At 48.4% G+C, this 21,890-nt stretch overlaps 2 protein-coding genes and 1 non-coding gene across 7 annotated transcripts; 2 read left to right on the forward strand and 1 right to left on the reverse strand.

Moving 5' to 3' along the window:
- Positions 1-2,859: 2,859 nt before the first annotated feature.
- Positions 2,860-2,963, reverse strand: LOC115831383. The gene has a single exon (XR_004026897.1). It is a non-coding gene; the product is annotated as a small nucleolar RNA U13 (small nucleolar RNA).
- An 11,882-nt stretch (positions 2,964-14,845) lies between these two features.
- PRM1 (protamine 1) lies at positions 14,846-15,343 on the forward strand. The gene is made up of 2 exons (XM_030798506.1): positions 14,846-15,058; positions 15,144-15,343. Exons 1-2 carry the CDS (start codon positions 14,947-14,949, stop codon positions 15,185-15,187), a joined length of 156 nt encoding a protein of 51 aa, XP_030654366.1. The 5' UTR covers positions 14,846-14,946; the 3' UTR covers positions 15,188-15,343.
- A 4,411-nt stretch (positions 15,344-19,754) lies between these two features.
- PRM2 (protamine 2) lies at positions 19,755-20,590 on the forward strand. 5 transcript variants are annotated; one of them, XM_030798510.1, is made up of 2 exons: positions 19,755-20,176; positions 20,292-20,590. In XM_030798510.1, exon 1 carries the CDS (start codon positions 19,859-19,861, stop codon positions 20,165-20,167), a length of 309 nt encoding a protein of 102 aa, XP_030654370.1. In that variant the 5' UTR covers positions 19,755-19,858; the 3' UTR covers positions 20,168-20,176; positions 20,292-20,590. The 5 variants fall into 5 exon arrangements, with proteins under 5 accessions (XP_030654370.1, XP_030654367.1, XP_030654369.1 ...); XM_030798507.1 differs by having other exon boundaries at positions 19,755-20,129; positions 20,248-20,590; XM_030798509.1 differs by having other exon boundaries at positions 19,755-20,129.
- The last annotated feature ends 1,300 nt before the right edge of the window (positions 20,591-21,890 follow it).

Below are 21,890 nucleotides of genomic sequence, written 5' to 3' on the forward strand. Positions count from 1 at the left end.
ACGCTGATCCTGTCTCATGATCCTTCCCCTGACTCCTCACCTGAACACCTCTGGACGTGTGGGGTCTTTTCCAGGTTTGCTTGTTATTATTATTAATTTAAAAAGGAATAGGGCTGGTCATGGTGGCCCACGCCTATAATCCCAGCACTTTGGGAGGCTGAGGTGGAAGGATTGCTTGAGCCCAGGAGTTTCAGACCAGCCTGGAAAACATGGTGAGAACCCGTTTCTATTTTTTGTTTTTTAATTTTTAAGAGAAAAAACAGAAAAAGTAATAGCATAAATGCAACATGGGATTCCAGATTGAACCTTGTGTCTTTACCAGCCCTCTAGGTGATTCTGCTGCATGCTAAAATGTGAGAACTGGTAGTCCACTGAATATATTCCAGAGAAATTCTAGCCACAGCAGCACTGTTTATAATGACAGAAAATTGGAAACAGCCCCAGTGTCCATCAAGAGGGAACGAAGGCCAGGCGCGGTGGCTCACATCTATAATCCCAGCACTTTGAGAAGCTGATGTGGGTGGATCACTTGAGGTCAGGAGTTCGAGACCAACCTGGTCAACATGGCGAAACTCCATCTCTACTAAAAATACAAAAATTAGCCAGGTGTAGTGGTGCATGTCTGTAGTCCCAGCAATTTGGGAGGCTGAGGCATGAGAACCACTTGAGCCTGGGAGGCGGAGGTTTCAGAGAGCCGAGATTGTGCCACTGCACCACAGCCTGGGCAACAGAGTGAGACTCTGTCTCAAAAAAACCCCACAAAAAAACAAGAGGCAATTAAGACAGTTACAAGGTAGGCACATAAGGATTACTATGTAACATAATATGTAACTTACCACTATGTAACAAGGCAAATAGAAGCGCAATCTTCATCCACGCGTCTATGATGAATCTCACTCAGGTACCCCTCAGCAACAAAGCAAGTTATTATGTGAGACATAGAGTGTGATGCCAGACCAAGATTTCAACACCCCAAAACTGTTCTCACTGTTCAGGGATATAAAGCTTTCAACACCTCAAAACGGTATTCTGATCGTTTGGGGACACATACTTACACATATAAAGATGGACTTGGAATCGATAAACACCAGTGTCCAGGGAGAGGAGGGATGGGAATGACAGAAGGAAGGGGTAAATGAGGGCTTCAAATCTGCCGCGAATGTCTTCTGATTTAAGCCAGGGATTGGAGATGAGATACTTTGAATACCTGAGAAGCTTCATTAAAATAATTTTTAATGGACTCATGGTCTTTAAAAAATGATTCAGGCTGGGTGCAGTGACTCACACTTGTCATCCTAGCACTTTGGGAGGCTGAGGTGGGTGGATCGTTGGAGCCCAGGAGTTTGAGACCAACCTGGGCAACATGATGAAACCCTATCTCTACAAAAAATAAACAAAATTAGCTGGGTGTGGTGTTGCACGCCTGTAGTCCCAGCGGGAGGACTGCTTGAACCCGGAGGCAGCGGTTGCAGTGAGCTGAGATCGCACCACTGCACTCCAGCCTGGGCAGCAGAGTGAGATCCGGTCTCCAAAAAAAAATTATTTAAATAAACGAATTAAACCAAAATGAACATTTCCTTTTAATGTTTTTAAAAGCAAAAAGCCACAATGTATAGGTTAGCCCCATGCCAGGGTACAGCGAGGCTGGCTCTAGCTTTGTGGTTACACCAGCAGCACTGTGATCACCTGTCTCGTATGTAGCCTCTGCTCATCTATGTGAGATCTTTTTCTTTTTCTTTCTTTCTTTCTCTTTTTCTTTTTCTTTTTTTTTTTTTTGAGACAGAGTCTCACTCTATCACCCAGGCTGGAGTGCCGTGGTGCAATTTCAGCTCACTGTAACCTCCAACTCCTGGATTCAAGTGATTCTCCTGCCTCAGCCTCCCGAGTAGCTGGAACTATAGGCCCCCACCACCACGCCTGGCTCATTTTTGTATTTTTAGTAGAGACAGGGTTTCACCATATTGGCCAGGCTGGTCTCGAACTCCTGACCTTGTGATCCACCCTCCTTGGCCTCCCAAAGCTATGTGAGTTTTTTTGGGCTGTGCTGACCACAATAGAGCCTTGAGTCACACGTGGCCACTGACTTAAAACGTGGCTTGTTTGAACTGAGATGCACTGTAAGGATGAAATGCACCCTGGATTTGGAAGACTAGGTATGAAGAGAAGTATGTAAAGTATCCCAATCATTCTAATTGATAACTTGAAGTGATGATATTTTGGATATACTGAGTTAAATAAAACATTAAAACACCATTTAAATCACATAGAGCTCACATTTGTGCCTTGCATTATATTTCTTTCTTTCTCTACTCTTTCTCTTTCTTTCTTGAGATACGGTCTCACTCTGTTGCCCAGGTTGGAGTGTAGTGGTGCAATTATAACACATTGCAGCCTCGAACTCCTGGGCTGAAGTGATCCTCCCACCTCAGCCTCTCAAGTAGCTGGGACTGCAGGAGCATGACACCCCACCTGGCTTTTTTTGGTGGGGGGAGAAGGGTAGAGATGGGGTCTCACTATTTTGCCCAGGCTGGTCTCAAATTCCTAGCCTCAAGCAATCCTCTGCCCTGGCCTTCCACAGCACTGGGATTACAGGCATGAGCCACCTTACCCGGCTGGCTTGCATTAGCTTTCTATTTACTGACCCTGATCGACAGGATAGATTTATGCAAGCAGAATCAAGCAGAAGTGCTCGGAGCAATACTACCCATGGAGATGTTGCTGAGATATGTCGTTAAGTGAACCAAAGTAAGTTGCAGAAGTGTGGTGTGATCCATTTATTTATCAAACAACTCCCTCCTCAGTCTCATCTATTTTTCTTTGTTTTTTTTTTTGTTTGTTTTTTGTTTTTTGTTTTTTTCACATCAGGTGGGTAACATGCCAACCTTGTAACAAGGTTTGAGGGAGGTGCATCTCACACACGCTTGTGAACACCAGACCATTGTGCTTGGGAGCCACAAAAGCACCTCATCTGTCACTCTCTCTTGTTGCACATTCCCACCAGCAAACAATCCTGCTCTGCCGTCGCATTGGAAACCAAACCCCAATTAAACCAAATCTTCTCCCAGCCCAGTTATGCTGCCAGCCACATTCCCGTTTTTCTGTTCTCTTTGGCAGTGAAAGTCCTTGAAAGAGTGGCCAGTCCTGGCTCTCTCCAACTTGTCTCCTTGTGTTCCTTCTAAATCCCACCCCCAGGCTTGGCGCAGTGGCTCACGCCTGTAATCCCAGCCCTTTGGGAGGCCAGAGAAGGTGGATCGCTGAGGTCAGGAGTTGGAGACCAGCCTGGACAACACGGTGAAACCCTGTCTCTACTAAACACACAAAAATTAGCCAGGCATGGTGGCGGGTGCCTATAGTTCCAGCTACTCTAGAGGCTGAGGCAGGTGAATCACTTGAACCCGGGAGGCGGAGATGGCAGTGAGCCAAGATTGCGCCACTGCTCTCCAGCCTGGGCGAAGAGCGAGACTCCATCTCAAAAAAATAATAATAATAATAATTAAAATTAAATAAATAAATCCCACTCCCACTGGGCCTGCCTGGCCCCCACTGCTACACACAAACCGTTCTTCTGAAGGTCGCCAGTGACTGCCACATTGCCACGTCCATGGGTGACCTCTGAGTCGACCTCTGATATGATTGACACAGCCGCTGCTTACCCCCTCCCCAGTGCCCTTTATCCACCGGGCTTCCTGGACCCAGGTCTCTTGGTTCCTCCTACCTCCCTAGCTGCTCCCCCTCAAATCTTGACTTTTTTTTTTTGTTTTGGATACAGGGTCTTGCTCTGTCACCCAGGATGGAGTGCAGTGGCACGACCTCAGCTCACTGCAGCCTCAGTCTCCTGGGCTCAAGTGATTCCCTGACTCAGCCCCCTGAGTAGCTGGGACTACAGTTGTGCAGCACCACGTCTGGCTAATTTCTGTATTTTCTGTAGAGATGGGGTCTTGCCATGTTGGCCAGGCTGGTCTCAAACTCTTGAGTTCTTGACATTTTTTTTTTTTTTTTTTTGAGATGGAGTTTCACTCTGTCATCCAGGCTGGAGTTCAGTGTATGATTTCAGCCCACTGCAACTTCTGTCTCCTGGGTTCAAGCGATTCTCATGCCTCAGCCTCCTGAGTAGCTGGGACTACAGGCACGCACCACCATGCCTGGCTAATTTCTGTATTTTTAATGGAGACGGGGTTTCACCATGTTAGCCAGGCTGGTCTTGAACTCCTGACCTCAAGTGATCCGCCCAAATCACCTTCCCAAAGTGCTGGGATTACAGACATGAGCCACTGCACCCAGCCAGCTCCTGACTTCTTAATGCTTGGTCCTGGGCACTCTCTTCCTGTCCATCACCCCCTTTGTGCTTGACGTAGGCAAAATAATGGCCCCAAAGATGCTCATGTGTGAATCCCTGGAACCTGTCAATAAGCTGCCTTATGTAGCAAAAGGGACTATCCAGATATGATTAAATGAATGACCCTCAGATGGGGAGATTGTCCTGAATTACCTGGGTAGCTCCAGTGTAATCACAAGAAACCTCATAAGGGAAAGACAGAGGCAGGAGAGTCAGAGTCAGAGAGAGACTGGAAGAGGCTATACTGCTGGCTTTGAAGACAAGGGAAGGGGCCATGAGCCAAGGAATGCAGGAGGCCTCTAGAAACATGAGGAAAAACAAAAGGCGGAGAACAGATTCTCCCCCAGAGGCTCCGGAAAGGAATGCCATCCTGCTGGTACTTTGATTTTAGCCCCTTAAGACCATTTTGAAATTCTGACCTGCAGAATTGTGAGATAATAGGACAGGCATAGCAGCTCATGCCAGTAATCCCAGCACTTGGAGAGGCCGAGGTGGGAGGATCGCTTGAGCCTAGGAATTCGAGACCAGCCTAGGCAATACAGGGAGACCTGTCTCTACAAAAAGTAAGAAAAAAAGTAGCTGGACATGGAGCCAGGCTCCCATTCCAGCTACTCAAGGAGGCTGAGGAGGTAGGATCACTTGAGCCTCGGAAGTAAAGGGTGCAATGAGCCGTGATCATGCCACTGCACTCCAGCCTAGGTGACAGAGTGGGGGTGAAAAAACCATAATGAACTCGTGTTGTTTTAAGTTACGAAGTTTATGGCACTTTGTTACAGCAGCAGCAAAAAACTAAATCAGTGGTCCTGGTCAGTCTCCTGATTGTGAACACTGACAATGTGCAAATATATCACTTCCAGGCTAAATGTCACACTCAGATACTCAGCTGCCTACTTACTGGACACCTCTACTGAGATGTCTGAATTCTGGACCCTTCTCCCAAGCCTTCTCCACATACTAGAGTTGGTGGCAACGCTATCCTTTGAGGTGCTTGAGCCCAAAGTCTCGGAACCAGCCTTAACTCTTCTGTCCCTATCACTCCCCTCATCCAGGCTGCTGGTGAGTCCTGCTGGAGCCATCTTTAACACACAGCCAGATTCCGACCACTCCTCACCATCCTCCCCTATCACCCCAGTGTGAGCCTCCACAGCCCTGGGCCTGTGTGACAGCACAGCCTCCCTGCCTCCACCTCCGCCCCTACATTCTTCTCAGCACAGGAGCACAGGGGTCCTTAAGACAAAGAGTATCACTCTTACGATCCCCATTTCATGTGGTGTAAAAGTCGAATCCTTAGGGAGGCTGCCAAGGCCACCTATAATGTGGTGCCCCTCCCACCTCTGTGACTTCATCTCCTACCCACCCCCACCTCTGTCTGTTCCAGCCATGCTGGCCTTGCTGTTCCCTGGGCACAGCAGAAGGGCTGTACACCCCCACCCCAGGGCCTTTGCACATGATGTTCCCCTTGCCTGGAGCACTCTTCCCTGATGTCCTCATGACTAACTCCCTCACTGCCTTCAGAATCTGCTTAAATGTCACCTTCTCAGCAAGGCCTGCCCTGAGCACCCTGAACTGCCACTTGTCCCAGTTACCTGCATCAGGCCCAATGGTTCTCACTGTGCCCTACTTTTCCTGTTTTCCTTTCCATATACAGTATCATTTATCCATCTATCATTCTTATTGTTTTGCTCATCTCCTGCACTAGAACATAACTCCGTGAGGGCAAGGATCTTTGTTTAGTTCATGGTGTTGAAAATAGTGCCCAGCATAGAGGGCATTCAATAAATAAATGAATGACTGGAAAGGTATCAGGGGTGAGGTGGGGTTTTTTGTTGTTGTTTTTTGTTTTGGCTGGGGGGACAGGGTCTAGCTCTGTCACCCAGGCTGGAGTGCAGTGGCATGATCATGGCTCACTGCAGCCTCGACTTCTCATATTCAAGCAATCCTCTTGCCTCAGTCCTGAGTAGCTGAGACTACAAGCCTGAGCCACCACGCCCACCTAATTTTTGTATTTTTTGTAGAGATAGGGTTTCACCATGTTGCCCAGGCTGGTCTCGAATTCCTGAGCTCAAGTGATCCTCCTGCTTGAGCCTCTCAAAGTGCTGGGACTACAGGTGTGAGGCACCGTACCCAGCCTTTAGAAAGGTTAACAATTCTAAAGCCACCATACATGCAGAGTGAAAGGGAACAACCACGTAAATGGATGGAGGATGGTAGGAGCCAGGCTTCCCACTGTTACAGATGAGCAAGGAGAGGTATTTAGAATGATCCATGTGATGACCATGGATTAGAGTTGGAGATGTTGGTATGAACAGGTTTAGCTAAAACAGTACCATGGACGGTTACATATAGAAATATAGATTTGTGTACATACAGGTTAGCACACACACAGATTTCCTTGCTCTGTCCGCTAAGACGGCCAAGAAGCAACAGCACCCTACAGCCCTGAGCACATCTTGCACCCTGATCTTGGTGTCTAATACCATTCACCAATGAAAGGAACCAGAGCTCCTTGGAGAAACAGCTGATTCTAGGTCTAAGACAGGAAACAGACAAGATGAGCCTTGAGCATCTTGTGGTGCCAGAAAGTTAAGGAAGTGCTCAAAATCTCACAAGGATGGAGTGTGTCACAGGGACATGGGAGACAACTGAAAGACATCCAGTGGCCAATACTGGAACAATTTGAGCAACAAAATAAAGTAGAATTGGATTACACCCAAAGTATACAGGATCCATGGATCCATACTGATACAAATGAATGAACAAATAAATGGAGAAGAGACAAATCTCCAGGGCAGAAAAATTCCAATAAGTGATGAAGATGCCCTGCCCTGAAGGAGGTGGAGCTTAACTCCCCATTCCTTAGGCATGGGCTGCACAGACTGACCTCCTTCCAAAGAGCACAGTATCAAATGCAGGGGAAAACAGTAGCTCTGCTGTAAAGAAACCTGACAGGCACTGCCTCAGCCAGGCATCAAATTAGTCCTTCTGAGAGCACGTCCCCTTTGTAGGAAGTGAGGAGAAGGGCACTCACCTCCTGGCTCTTCCTCCCAGAACACGTAACCCCAGTCTAATCATGACAAAAGTATCAGTCAAATCCCAATGGAAGCCGGGGACAGCGGCTCAGGCCTGTAATCCCAACACTTTGGAGGCCGAGGTAGGCAGATCACAAGGTCAGGAGTTCGAGACCAGCCTGGCCAACATGGTGAAACCCCATCTCTACTAAAAATACAAAAATTAGCCAGGCATGGTGGTGCTTGCCTGTAATCTAAGCTACTCAGGAGGCTGAGGCAGGAGAATCACCTGAACCCGGGAGGGGGAGACTGCAGTGAGCTGAGATTGTGCCATTGCATTCTAGCCTGGGCTACAGAGCAGGACTCCATCTCAAAAAAACAAAACAAAACAAAAAAAAACTCAACTGAGTGACACTCTACAAAATACCTGACCAAATCAACAACCTAACGATGCATCCTAAAGAACTACAAAAGGGCAATCCAAATCCAAAATTAGTAGAAAAAAAGAAATAAAGATCAAAGCAGAAATTAATGAAATTGAAACAAAATAATACAACAGATCAATGAAACAAAAAGTTGGTTTTTTGAAATGATAAAATTGACAAACCTTTAGCCAGACTAACTAAGAAAAAAAGAGAGAAGACCCAAAGATATAAAATCAGAGATGAAAAAGGCCGGGTGCAGTGGCTCATGCCTGTAATCCCAGCACTTTGGAAGGCTGAGGTGGGCAGATCATGAGGTCAGGAGATCGAGACCATCCTGGCTAACATGGTGAAACCCCGTCTCTACTAAAAATACAAAAAATTAGCCGGGCGTGGTGGCGGGTGCCTGTAGTCGCAGCTACTCGGGAGGCTGAGGCAGGAGAATGGCATGAACCTGGAAGGCGGAGCTTGCAGTGAGCTGAGATTGTGCCACTGCACTCCAGCCTGGGCTACAGAGTGAGACTCCGTCTCAAAAAAAAAAAAAAAAAAGAAAAGAAAAAGAAGGCATTACAACAGATACTGCAGAAATTCAAACCACCATTAGTGGCTACTATGAGCAACTATATGCCAATAAACTGGAAAATCCAGGAGAAATGGATCAATTCATGGACACAGACAACCTACTAAAATTGAATCATAAAGAAATCCAAAACGTGAACAGACCAATAACAAGTAATGAGATCGAAGCCTTAATAAAAAGTCTCCCAGGAAAGAAAAGCCCAAGACCTGGTGGCTTCACTGCTGAATTCTACCAAACACCTAAAGAAAAACTACCAATCCTACTCAATCAAACTATTCCAAAAAATAGAGGAAGAGGGAATATTCACAAAATATCTGACCAGTACTCCTTAAAATTGTCAGAGTGACCGGCTGGGTGTGGTGGCTCATGCCTGCAATCCCAGCACTTTGGGAGGCCGAGGCGAGTGGATCACCTGAGGTCAGGAGTTCAAAACCAGCCTGACCAACATGGAGAAATACCATCTCTACTAAAAACACAAAATTAGCCGGGCGTGGTGGCGCATGCCTGTAATCCCAGCTACTCGGGAGGCTGACGTAGGAGAATTGCTTGAACCTGGGAGGCAGAGGTTGCAGTGAGCCAAGATTGCGCCACTGCACTCCAGCCTGGGCAACAAGAACAAAACTCTGTCTCAAACGAAACAAAACAAAACAAAACAAAAAAACTGTCAACATGATCAAAGACAAAGGAATGTCACAGCCCAGAGGAGCCTAAAGGGAGACGGGATCCTGGAACAGAAAAACAGTGAGGAAAAACTAAGGCAATCTGAAGAAAGTATAGACTTTGGTTAATAATAATGCACTGCTACTGTTAAAAAATTGTGAAATGCACTATCCTCACATAAGATGTTAATAGTAGCAGAAATTGGGTATGGCACCCTGAACTGGGTCTTGGAACAGAAAATGAGCATTATTAGAAAAGCTGGTGAAATTCAAATAAAATCTAGAGCTTTCTTGGTAAGCACAAATGTGCCAAAGTTGGTGTTTTAATTGTGACAAATGTGCCCCAGTGATGTAAAATGTTAACAATGGGGGAGACTGGGAGACTGGGTGAGAGGTATATGGGAATCCCCTTAATAACTCTGCAACTTTTTTTTTTTTCTTTTGAGATGGAGTCTCGCTCTGTCGCCCAGGCTGGAGTGCAGTGGCACGATCTCGGCTCACTGCAAGCTCCGCCTCCCGGGTTCATGCCATTCTCCTGCCTCAGCCTCCCGAGTAGCTGGGACTACAGGTGCCTGCCACCACGCCCAGCCAATTTTTTGTATTTTTAGTAGAGATGGGGTTTCACCATGGTCTCAATCTCCTGATCTCGTGATCTGCCCGCCTTGGCCTCCCAAAGTGCTGGGATTACAGGTGTGAGCCCCCACGCCTGGCCTCTTTTCTTTTCTTTTTTTGAGACACGGTCTTCTTACTCTGTTGCCCAGGCTGGAATGCAGTGACGGCATGACGGCTCACTGCAGCCTCAGCCTCCGTGGGCTCAGGTGGTCCTCCCACCACCATAGCTGGAACTACAGGTGCGTATCACCATATCCAGCTAATTTTTCTATATTTTGTAGAGACGGAATTTCACCATGTTGCCCGAGATGGTCTTGAACTCCTGGGCTCAAGCGATCCACCCACTTTGGCCTCCTAAACTGCTAGGATTACAGATATTCTTTTCTTTCTGTTCATGGAAATAACTCATTCAACATACCCTTACAGTGAAAAATCCCCCCAAAATACAGACATGAATAAAGTAGAAAGTGAAGCCTTCCATTATTCCACCTCCCACTGTCAGGTCAATATATCACATTCTAGACTTTTTCCTCTGTGTATGTGAGTGTTTATTTCTAATCTTTTTACAAACATGGGATGACACCCTACATTTAGCAACTCACTCAATTTCGATATAGCATAGACCTCCTTCCATATCAGTCCACATCGCATCACTCTCCAGGGTTCTGAATGTCTGTGAGGTATTCCACAACATGGGTGAAACAACTAATTTACCATTTTCTTAAGACGAACATTAATCGATTTCTAATTTTCCCTCACAAACAATGCTTTAATGAACACCCTCCATCTCACACCTCTATGAACATGCAGGAGAATTTCTTTGGGATAAATCCCTGGCTATGGAATTGTGGGTATGATGGCACATTTAAAACAGTGTCATCTTACTGCTAAATTATCCTTTCATTGTTCTGGGAATGAACTGCCTGCATTCACCCCTCCTAGTGGCAGAGCAGGGCACACATCCCCTACCCCTGCCTTCCTCCTTTGGTGACATCTCTCCTTGAACAGGGCGGGGGTGAAAGCCCACTGTGACAACACAGATGTGGGAGTCGGCAGAGGGACAAGCCATGTGGCTGCCCAATTAGGACCTCAGGGAACAGTATTGGACGTCCCCGTCTGAGACTCAGCGTGTGTTTAACTGGCAGGAGTCTTGGTGATTTCTAATCGGCAGTGCCAGGGACCATACCCAACAGAAGTGGGGTGGCTGGCAGGGAGAGGCTAAATGTCATTTTAAGAATCATGATAACACGATTTTAGATTTGGAAAAAGCCAAGAAAAGAATCCTATCATACAAAGCATCCATTTGCCATTCATTTATTCATTCAACAAATATTTCAGTTCCTTTTAGTTCAGGTGATTCTCAGTAATTAGGACTGTCACACCCGAACAAAAGAAAAGTCTCACTGAACTTCCATCCCGCTTGGGGAGACAGATTATAAACACAGTATCAGTGAGTGGCAAGTGCTGTATTAGAGTAACAGCCAGCTGCTGTGACAAACCCAAAATTTCAGATGAGCACTGAAGGCTTTAAGACCCCAGATGAGGCCAAATGTCCCCACCGCCTAGCTCCAGGGCATCCTCTTCCCACAACTTAGAACTAATCTCTGTGGCTGGGCAAAGTGGCTCATGCCTGTAATCCCAGCAAGTGATTCTCCTGCCTCAGCCTCCTGAGTAGCTGGGATTATAGGCGAGTGCCACCATCCCAGCTAATTTTTGTCTTTTTAGTAGAGACAGGGTAAGCCACATGGTCTCAGATGAACGTGAGAGATGTCGAAGATTGGTAGTCACCCCGGACTGGGTGTGGTGGCTCACGCCTGTCATCCTAGCACTTTGGTAGGTTGAGGCAGGTGGATCACTTGAGGTCAAGAGCTTGAGACCAGCCTGGCCAAAATGGTGAAACCCCATATCTACTAAAAATACAAAAATTAGCCACGCGTGGTGACATATGCCTATAATCCCAGCTACTCAGGAGGCTGAGGCAGGAGAATCGCTTGAACCTGGGAGGCAGAGGTTGCAGTGAGCCAAGATGGTGTCATTGCAGTCCAGCCTGGGCAACAATAGCAAAACTCCATCTAAAAAAAAAAAAAAAAAAAAGTAAGTGTTAGACGATTGGGGGTAACAATGTTACCTCAATCCAGATCTGAATTAATTAATGAAAAGTTACTGCTAACCTACTATGTGCTACTGTATCCTTCTTAGTGACAGTAGACTTTAGCTTCAAATTCATGGTTTCCCCATCTTGCTGGGGTCAGGGGTGGGCTCCATCCCCTTTGGGGAAGAGAGTACTAACTGTCTACCTGGTATCCATCAGCCCCTTCTCCTTTCTAGGAGCCCTGCTTTACCCCAGGGGGCAGTGTGCTTTTGCAGGGAGGCCAGTGATCAGAAGGGGAAGTTGCTGGACAGGGCATCTGGGGAAGCTCTTTATACCATGAGGATTCCATTGAGGCTGCTGTGAGCTATGATTGCGCCACTGCACTCCAGCCTGGGCAAAAGAGCTAGACCTTGTCTCTAAAAAAGAGACAGGAACTCCCTTTGCCACCCCTCCTGTTTCTCCTTCCTGCTCGCACGGTGGATACGGGTGGGACCCCAGCAGGGCCAAGTTTAGCTCTTAGTGTGCCTTTGTTCAAATTTGGAAAAGACTTCTGCTGTGAGCAGGCAAATTAGGAAAAAGACAGCTCCCATGGGCTGAAAGATTCCCTGTGAGTACAGGGCCTGGAGTGGCAAATAGACCACAGGCTGGATTTCAGTCCCCACTCAATCCCTTTGGCAGGGAGCTTGGAGCAGGACACAAACTGCACAACCGTCCGTGGCAGCCCTGATCTTGGACTATGAGGCAACTTTGAGGATGGAAAGGACTTGCTGAAGGCAGAGCTGAAAGACAAAAGCCTGGACCCTTGAAAAGGATGGAGCCTCACAACAGCCCTGGCTGACCTCCCTGGGTTTTCTTTTGTTCTTTTTTAAAAAAATTTAATAATCTATTTTGAAATAATTTCAAAATTTCAGAAAACTTGCAAGAATCCCTGACAAACACCTCCCCTTTACACAGATTGGCCAATTATTTTTTTAAAAAAATCTTTTTTATATATTTTTTTATTTTTGTAGAGATGGGCTCTATGTTGCCGAGGCTGGTCTCGAACTCCTGGGCTCAAACGATCTTTCCAAAGAGCTGGATTACAGGTGTGAGCCACCGCACCTGGCATGGCCAGTTGTGAATGTTCTATCACATCTGTTCAGCTCCCCCCCATCTCTCTCTCCTCTCTCTCCCTTCTTCTCCCTCTTTCTCTATGGGTAAATCCTTGAGAGTAGTTGGCAAACATATGTCATCACCCCTAAATCCTCCAGCATGTGTATCCCCCAAACAGGGACAATCTAATGACCTCCCAAATCACCTCTGACTCCTTAAGAAAAACATAAAACTTCCACCCAACTCACTCATTTTGGTTTTCTGTTTAAGTAGCCAAACCAATTCTAACTGCTCCCCTCTTTACCCCTAAAATCCATGGGGCTGTGGAAAAGGCCACACCATGCCCAGGGCCCCGCACCACACTCTGCTCCAATCCCTCACACCTGTTAGTACCTTTTGGCCTCAGAGCTTTTCGTGTTTGCAATTGAGCTGAAAGTCATGTAACATAAAATTCATCATTTTAAAGTGTGTAATTCAAGGCCAGCCGTGGTGGCTCATGCCTGTAATCCCAACACTTTGGGAGGCTGAGGCGGGCAGATCACTTGAGGTCAGGAGTCCAAGACCAGCCTGACCAACATGGTGAAACCCCATCTTTACTAAAAATACAAAAATTGGCCGGGTGTGGTGGCAGACGTCTGTAATCCCAGCTACCTGGGAGGCTGAGGCAGGAGAATCGCTTGAAGCAGGAGGTGCAGTTTGCAGTGAACCGAGATTGCGCCGCTGCACTCCAGCCTGAGCGACAGAGCGAGACCCTGTCATTCATTCATTCAAAAATAAATAAATAAATAAAGTGTATAATTCAGTGGCATTTAGTACAGCTACAATGTTGTGTAACCACCGCCTCTATCAAGTTCCAAAGCATCAGCCCAGAAGGAAGCCAACCACCCACGGCACAGCTGCTCCCTGCTCCACCCGCCCTGGTCGCCCCGATCACTTTCTGTCTCCATGGATCCCCTGCTGCCTGGCCCTGCATAGAAACAGAACTGCACATCCTGCACCACCTCAGAACAGTTGCAGCTCTTTCTTCCCAGGTGCTCTTCCCTCCTCTTACTCTGCCATCCTTCAGGGTTCACTTCGCCAGCACCCCTTTGGGGCTCTCCCTAGAGCCTCACCTGAGGTCAAGTTCTCCCGCACATATCCTCAGAAACCCGAGGTTTCCATTATCAGCATTTGTCACTGTTACAATTATTCTTCAGGGCTATTTCATTCATGCCTTCTGTAGTTAGATTATAAAGTCTATTAGGGGCAGGGTGTGGTGGCTCATACCTGTAATCCCAGTGCTTTGGGAGGCAGAGGTAGGAGGTTTGCTTGAGGTCAGGAGTTGGAGACCAGCCTGGGCAACATAGGGAGAGTCCGTCTCTACAAATAATAATAATAGCCAGGCATGGTGGCTCATGCCTGTAATCCCAGCACTTTGGGAGGCTGAGACGGGCAGATCACCTGAGGTCAGGAGTTCGAGACCAAGCCTGGCCAACATGGCGAAACCCCATCTCTACTAAAAATACAAAAATTAGCTGAGTGTGGTGATGCATGTCTGTAGTGCCAACTACTCGGGAGGCTGTGGCCAGAGGTTTGCTTGAACCCAGGAGGCAGAGGCTGCAGTGAGTCAAGATTGTGCTACTGCACTCCAGACTGGGTGACAGAATGAGAATCTGTCTCAAAAAAATAAATAAATAAAATAAATAATTAAAAAATTAAAAAAACAAAAAATATTAATACTCCTTAACAAGCACATGTCTGTCTTGTTTATCACTATATACCAGGGCCTAGGCCAAAATCTGGCATGGAGCAGGCCAAAATATTAACAGTAATATTTTGTTTATTGAATAACTAGATGATTGCTCCCATGGAGGAGTCATCTTGTATCGCCCTGGCTGTGACATCGGGGGCCCACCCACCCTACACTCGGGGGCCCACCCGCCCCTCACATGCCCATATATGGACATGATGTAGGCCACCTGGCCATGGTTTATGAGGTCCCAGCCCCTTTGCCCTCACAATGACCAACGGCCCCCTGGCGTCTATAAGAGGCCGCAGAGCTGGCCCCTGACTCACAGCCCACAGAGTTCCACCTGCTCACAGGTTGGCTGGCTCAGCCAAGGTGGTGCCCTGCTCTGAGCATTCAGGCCAAGCCCATCCTGCACCATGGCCAGGTACAGATGCTGTCGCAGCCAGAGCCGGAGCAGATGTTACCGCCGGGGACAAAGAAGTCGCAGACGAAGGAGGCGGAGCTGCCAGACACGGAGGAGAGCCATGAGTAAGTGGGCCCAGCTGAGGGTGGGCTGGGGCTGGGGCGTCTCAGGGCCCAGCCTTCCTCTCACCACTTTTCTTGGTCTCACCAGGGTGCTGCCGCCCCAGGTACAGGCTGAGACGTAGAAGACACTAATTGCACAAAATAGCACATCCACCAAACTCCTGCCTGAGAATTTTACCAGACTTCAAGACCCTCTTGCCACATCTTGAAAATGCCACCATCCAATGAAAATCAGGAGCCTGCTAAGGAACAATGCCGCCTGTCAATAAATGTTGAAAAGTCATCCCACTCTTGTCTCCTTGTCCTTGAGAGGGGAGGCTCAGCTGGGAGGAGTGCTCGGGGATGAGCAGAGGGGGAGAGGGCCTGGGCATGCAACAGGAGAAAGATGTCGGTGGGGGGGACATGAAAGACAGTTGTCACGCTGGGTTTTGCTCCAAACTCTTTTTTTTTTTTTTTTTTTTTGAGACAGAGTCTCACTCCGTCGCCCAGGCTGGAGTGCAGTGGCGCCATCTCGGCTCACTGCAAGCTCCGCCTCCCAGGTTCACACCACTCTCCTGCCTCAGCCTCCCGAGTAGCTGGGACTACAGGCATCTGCCACCACACCTGACTAATTTTTTGTATTTTTAGTAGAGATGGGGTTTCACTGTGTTAGCCAGGATGGTCTCGATCTCCTGACCTCATAATGCGCCCGCCTCGGCCTCCCAAAGTGCTGGGATTACAGGCATGAGCCACTGCACCTGGCCATTGTTCCAAACTCTTAGTAGTACCAACAAGTCACAACCAAAACCTGCCCAAGTCACAACCCAAACCCGCCTCCCTAAGTCACAACCAGAACCAGTCTCCCCAAGTCACAACCAGAACCTGCCTCCCAAACCCTCTTAACAGATCTCTACCCAGTGGGGTGCTGTAGCCAGGTCTCTTGAGTTTGAGGACCTACTGTGTACGTTTCCCACACTGCTTTGTGACCTCACCTTGGCAGCTTGAAATGGACCATGGAGTATTTACTGAAATTAGCAAATGCTACAAATCTGGGTTCCCTCCATCCCAGGAACCCCAAAGCCAGTTAAACATTTACCAGCTGGAGCTCAAGATTGAAGCAGCTCATCCTATCTGACCTGTCCCCTAGCTGCCCACCGGGGTTTATTTTAGCCCAAAGCTGAAATTTCCATTCTTCAACAAAGGAACTCTTAGGTTATAACTTAAATAGATTAAGCCAGTCACCATCAGGAAAACTAAATTCAAAACTGCTTATTCCTCACTCCATGCCAGAAGTTTTCATCCCCATTTGGGTACAGAGATAACTTGTCCAGGTAGCAGTGGAGCTGAACTTTTCACATTTAATCAAGCGCCATTAAGGAAGTTTCTTATCTGCCATCCTGTAAACTCAAACATTTTTGTTAACCACTGGTTTCTTTACTCTTTGGGGCACGGTTTCACAACATTATGTCCACTCGAAGAAACAAAGGTTAACTTGTCCATCTGGTCGGATCTAAGTCCACACTCAAGCCGCATGATATACTACCTACACTAAAATTGCTAAGGCAAGAGTTTAAGACCCCAGTGAGATATGGGGAAGGACACAAGAAGTGCTACTGGGCACTGGTCTACTTGGCTCACTCACAGCCTAAGAAAGCCCACCTCTCTGGTTCCTTGACACAGGGCCTGGGTCACAGTCATTTCATGATGGTAGAGCAAACCCAGAGCATTTCGGCAGAGACCAGAGGCTCTGAGACCCAGTTCCCTGAAGTGATAGGGCCCACCAAGCACCTCAGAAATGTCACAGTATGACTTCTGTTTATGGGGCACCAACTGTGTGCCTGGTATTCTGCATACATCACTTCCTTTTTTTTTTTTTTTTTTTTTTTTGAGACAAGGTCTCTCTCTCTGTCACCCAGGCTAGAATAAAGTGCAGTGGCGCAAACACAGTTCACTGCAGCCTCAATCTCCTGAGCTCAAGTGATTTCCTTACCTCAGCCTCCTGGTGTCCTGAGTAGCTGGGACCACAGACATGCACCACCATGCCTGGCTAATTTTTCTAATTTTTTTGTAGAGATGAGAACTCACTATGTCACCCAGGCTGGTCTCAAACTCCTGGGCTCAAGTGATTCTCCTGCCTTGGCCTCCCAGAATGCTGTGATTACAGGCATGAGCCACTGCACTCACCTACGGTGGGTATCAACAACCATGTTCTTTCAAGTGAGCACATGAGAGTTCAGTGCTAGCCCTGGCACTACCATGACCCTGATCACTTTAGTAATGACTCCCCATAACACAGTCGGATCATGACAGCAGCTTGGCTGGACAGGCAGACCCCTGGGTGTGCCTTTTTTTTTGAGATAAGGGTCTTGCTCTGTCACCCAGGCTGGAGTGTAGTGGTGTGAACGTGGCTCACTGCAGCCTTGACCTCCTGTGCTCAAGCAACCCTCCCATCTCAGCCTCCTGAGTAGCAGGAACTACAGGCACACGCCACCATGGACCCAGGCTATTTTTTTTATTTTTTGTAGACAGGATCCTCACTATGTTGGCTGGTCTCAAACTCCTGGGCTCAAGCGATCCTCCCACCTCGGCCTCTCAAAGTGCTGGGATTACAGGTGTGAGCCACCACACCCAGCCCCTTCCTATTTTTATTTTATTTTATTTTATTTTATTTTATTTTATTTTATTTTATTTTTTTAGACGAAGTTTCGCTCTTGTTGCCCAGGCTGGAGTGCAATGGTGCCATCTCAGCTCACTGCAACCTCTGCCTTCCGGGTTCAAGCAATTCTCCTGCCTCAGCCTCCTGAGTAGCTGGGATTACAGGCGCACGCCACCACTCCCGGCTAATTTTCGTATATTTAGTAGAGACAGGGTTTCGCCATGTTGACTAGGCTGGTCTTGAACTTCTGACCTCAGGTGATCTACCTGCCTCAGCCTCCCAAAGTGCTAGGATTACAGGTATGAGCCACCGAGCCCTGCCCCGCCCCTTCTTATTTTCATCTGCAAGTTCTGGCCATGGAGATTTGACTTAGCAGGATGTAGGGTAAGGCCTCAGCATTCATATTTTAAACACATGCCCTCAGAGAGCTTGAGGGCCATCATAAAGGACCTTCTTATCCCCAAAGAGAGGCAGCATAGAAACACCAAGGGCATGGCAATATCACCCATCACCTCCTGCAAGGATCTGAAGATTAAGCCTTCTGAATTTGTTTCCTATTGCCACTGTGACAGATCGTCACAAATTTTGTAGCTTTAAACAACACAAATGTATTATCTTATAGTCTGCACGTCAGAATTCTGAAAGAAGTCTCATGGGGCTAAAATCAAGGGGTCAGCAGGGCTGTGCTCCTCCTGGATGCACAAGGGGAGGATAACCCGTTTCCTTGTCCATCCCAGCTTCTAGAGGCCACCCGCATCCCTTGGCTTGTAGCCTCTCCCTCCATCTTCAAAGCCAGCAGTGTGGTGTCTCCCAATTTCTCTTCCTGTGAGCCTCCTGCCTCCCTATTCTCTCTTCTAAGGGCTCTCGTGACTGCACTGGGCCAACCCAGATCATCTGGGATGATCTCTACATCTTCAGGTCCTTAAATTTGTGTATCTGCCACATTCCCACATTCTCCCTGCCCTCTATGAAAGGGAAACTGGTTTTGCAGTTTCTATGATTCTGATCCTGGACTTTAATGGGATCATCAAAGTTCAATGAGAGGCCCGGCAAGGCTGAGCGGGAGGGGAGAAGATGCATATTTTAGAGGCAGAGAGGCGAGCATCCCCTGGGCTAGGGAGTAGGTGGACAGCCAAGGGTATGACTAAAATCAGGCTGCCTCCATCTGAATGCTGGCCTGGCCTGGCCTTCTCAGTAGAGTGGCCTTGAGCAACTCAACTTCTTCATGCCTGTTTGCCCCACAGAAAATGGGGATTGTAAGAGCAAGGAATGCCAGGGTGGTGGCTCACACCTGTAATCCCTGCACTCTGGGAGGCTGACATAGGAGGCTCACTGAGGCCAGGAGTGTGAGACCAGCCAGGGTAACATGGTGAAACCCTATCTATCTCTACAAAAAATACAAATAATTAGCTGGGAGTGGCAGCACATGCCTATAGTCCCAGCTACTCGGGAGGCTGAGGTGGGAGGATCATCTGAGCTGGAGGGTTAGAGGCTGCAGTGATCCATGATTGCACAACTGCACTCCAGCCTGGGCGACAGATACTGTCTCAAAAAAAAAAAAAAAAAAAAAAAGAGAGAGAGGGAAAAAAAAATGAGTGAACGCATGGGAAATAAATGAATCAATGCTTGGCACATAGGAGCTATTAGGGAACTGTTTGCTGCTGTTGCCATCTTAACAGTAAGCTGTGTGCACAGACAGCCAAGCATGGAAGTCCCTTCCACATGGTGGCTGTGGCACAGCAGTGAGTTGGCAAGGAAGCTTCCAAGTGACAATGTGCGTGCCCACTGGCTTCGGGAGATGAGGGCTTGGATTAGACAATAAAACACCTGCCATCTGTATGGTTCACCTGCTGCAAGAGACAGAGGACACGCTTTACAGGCAAAGCAAGGGGGTCTCTCGCCCTTCCAGCCCTGCAGCTTGGGTGCCAGGACCCTGCTAATTGTGACCCCTGGCCCTGTGCTGCCCTCACAGAGGAGGCGGGGCAGGCTGGGGACGGGGCGGGGCCGCCGAGTCATAGTGGGCGCCCCCTTTATATACAAGCTCCCGGGGAGCCTAGCAGACCAGACCAACAGTAACACCAAGGGCAGGTGGGCAGGCCTCAGTCCTCCTCCCCCACCCCAGGGCCCACTGCAGCCTCAGCCCAGGAGCCACCAGATCTCCCAACACCATGGTCCGATACTGCGTGAGGAGCCTGAGCGAACGCTTGCACGAGGTGTACGGGCAGCAGTTGCATGGGCAAGACCAAGGACACCACGGCCAAGAGGAGCAAGGGCTGAGCCCGGAGCACGTCGAGGTCTACGAGAGGACCCACGGCCATTCTCACTATAGGCGCAGGAACTGCTCTCGAAGGAGGCTGCACCGGATCCACAGACGGCGGCATCGCTCCTGCAGAAGGCGCAGAAGACGCTCCTGCAGGCAGCGGAGGAGGCATCGCACAGGTCTGCCTGCGCCCCGGCCTTGCTCTGCATGTCCCTGACCACCCCAGGCACAGGAGGGAGGCAGGGACCCACTCCACCTGACAAAGGCTCCAGCCCCCCAACCCCAATCCCCACCCAGAGTCCCTAGGTGCCCCACTCAACCAGAACTTTCTTTCCCAAAAGGCTGCAGAACCAGGAGGAGAAGATGCAGAAGGCACTAAGCTTCCTGCACCCCTCACCCCCAGCTGGAAATTAAGAAAAAGTCGCCCGAAACACCAAGTGAGGCCATAGCAATTCTCCTACATCAAATGCTCAAGCCCCCAGCTGGAAGTTAAGACAAAGTCACCTGCCCAAGAAACACCGAGTGAGGCCATAGCAACTCCCCTACATCAAATGCTCAAACCTTGAGTTGCCGCTGAGAAGCCCACAAGATCTGAGTGAAATGAGCAAAAGTCACCTGCCCAATAAAGCTTGACAAGACACTCGCTGGCCTGTCGGGTTTTCTTTCCACGAATCACACAACCCTGGCTTCCCTCATGCCCAGGGCGGGTAGAGGCTTCTCTGCAGCCCTTCCTCAGACGCGGGTAGGGCGGGACCTCTGATGCTCTGAGGACACCTAGGAGAGGGTTACTGTGCCTGGGAGGCCACCCTGACGCTGTCTTGTCTATTGGGCATCCTTCCATGGTGTCAAAGGTCTGCCTGGATCCCCCTCCAGTGAAGAACCTGATCCTACCTCATGAAAGGAGAAAATGGTTAGGACAGATTGAGTCCTAATTAAGTCACAAAGATATCAAGGCACCTTGTGGCCATATTTAAAGGCCTACAGTGTGCCACAGTTTAAAAACACAACCCATCTTGAGTGTTGGGTGGTTGGAAGTGTAAGGAAGTGTAAACGGTGGGGGTAGAGGAGCAGTGCAGGCCACAGCTTTGAGGTGGGAAGCAGGTCTGGCATGCTCCAGCAACAACTTGGTCAGCACAGAGGGGGTAAAAGGCAAGGAGTAGATGAATGCAGAGTAATGGGCTGGGCTGTGTGAGGCCTGTGCTGGCTGAAGCCTCTGGAGACCCAAGGAGAATCTGATCCTTGTTGCCTGCTCTTCTCGGCCTATGGCTGCATCACTCCTACCTCCTGTCTGAAATCAAGGACCCTTGTGATTGCACTGAGGGACTTTGGAAAACTCAGGATAACCTCCCCATCTCACAATCCTTACATCATAGATTCCAGGATCAGGATGGGGGCATTTTGGAGAGGCATTTAGCCAACCACAGCCACTGACGACTGGGGGGATAAGACTGGCAAGATCCAATCCATATGTTGGAAAATGGATTCCTGGTGCTCAGAAATGACCAATCTTTAGGAAGCAACGGGTTTCTGAAAAAAACAGAGACGGAGTTTCGCTCTTGTCACCCTGGCGGTGTGCAGTGGTGTGATCTTGGCTCACTGCAACCTGCACCTCCTGTGTTTAAGTGATTCTCCTGCCTAACCTCCTGAGTAGCTGGAGGAGGTAAACAATTTTTTTTTTTTTTTTTTTGGTATTTTTAGTAAAGACAGGGTTTCACGATGTTGGCCAGGCTGGTCTCGAACTTCTGACCTTAGATGATCTGCCTGCCTCGCCTCCCAAAGTGCTGGGATTACAGGTGTGAGCCACCATGCCTGGCCTCAAAAAATTTATATTTAAAAAATACCATTGCAGTGTACAAAAGACTCATTTCAATGTATAAAAGACAAAGTCCTAAACCCCCTCCCCCCATGCTGAAATTGTGCTGCACAGATGGGGAACCTTG

This window comes from Nomascus leucogenys, chromosome 18 (genome assembly GCF_006542625.1).
Source record: "Nomascus leucogenys isolate Asia chromosome 18, Asia_NLE_v1, whole genome shotgun sequence".
Classification (NCBI taxonomy): Eukaryota; Metazoa; Chordata; class Mammalia; order Primates; family Hylobatidae; genus Nomascus; species Nomascus leucogenys.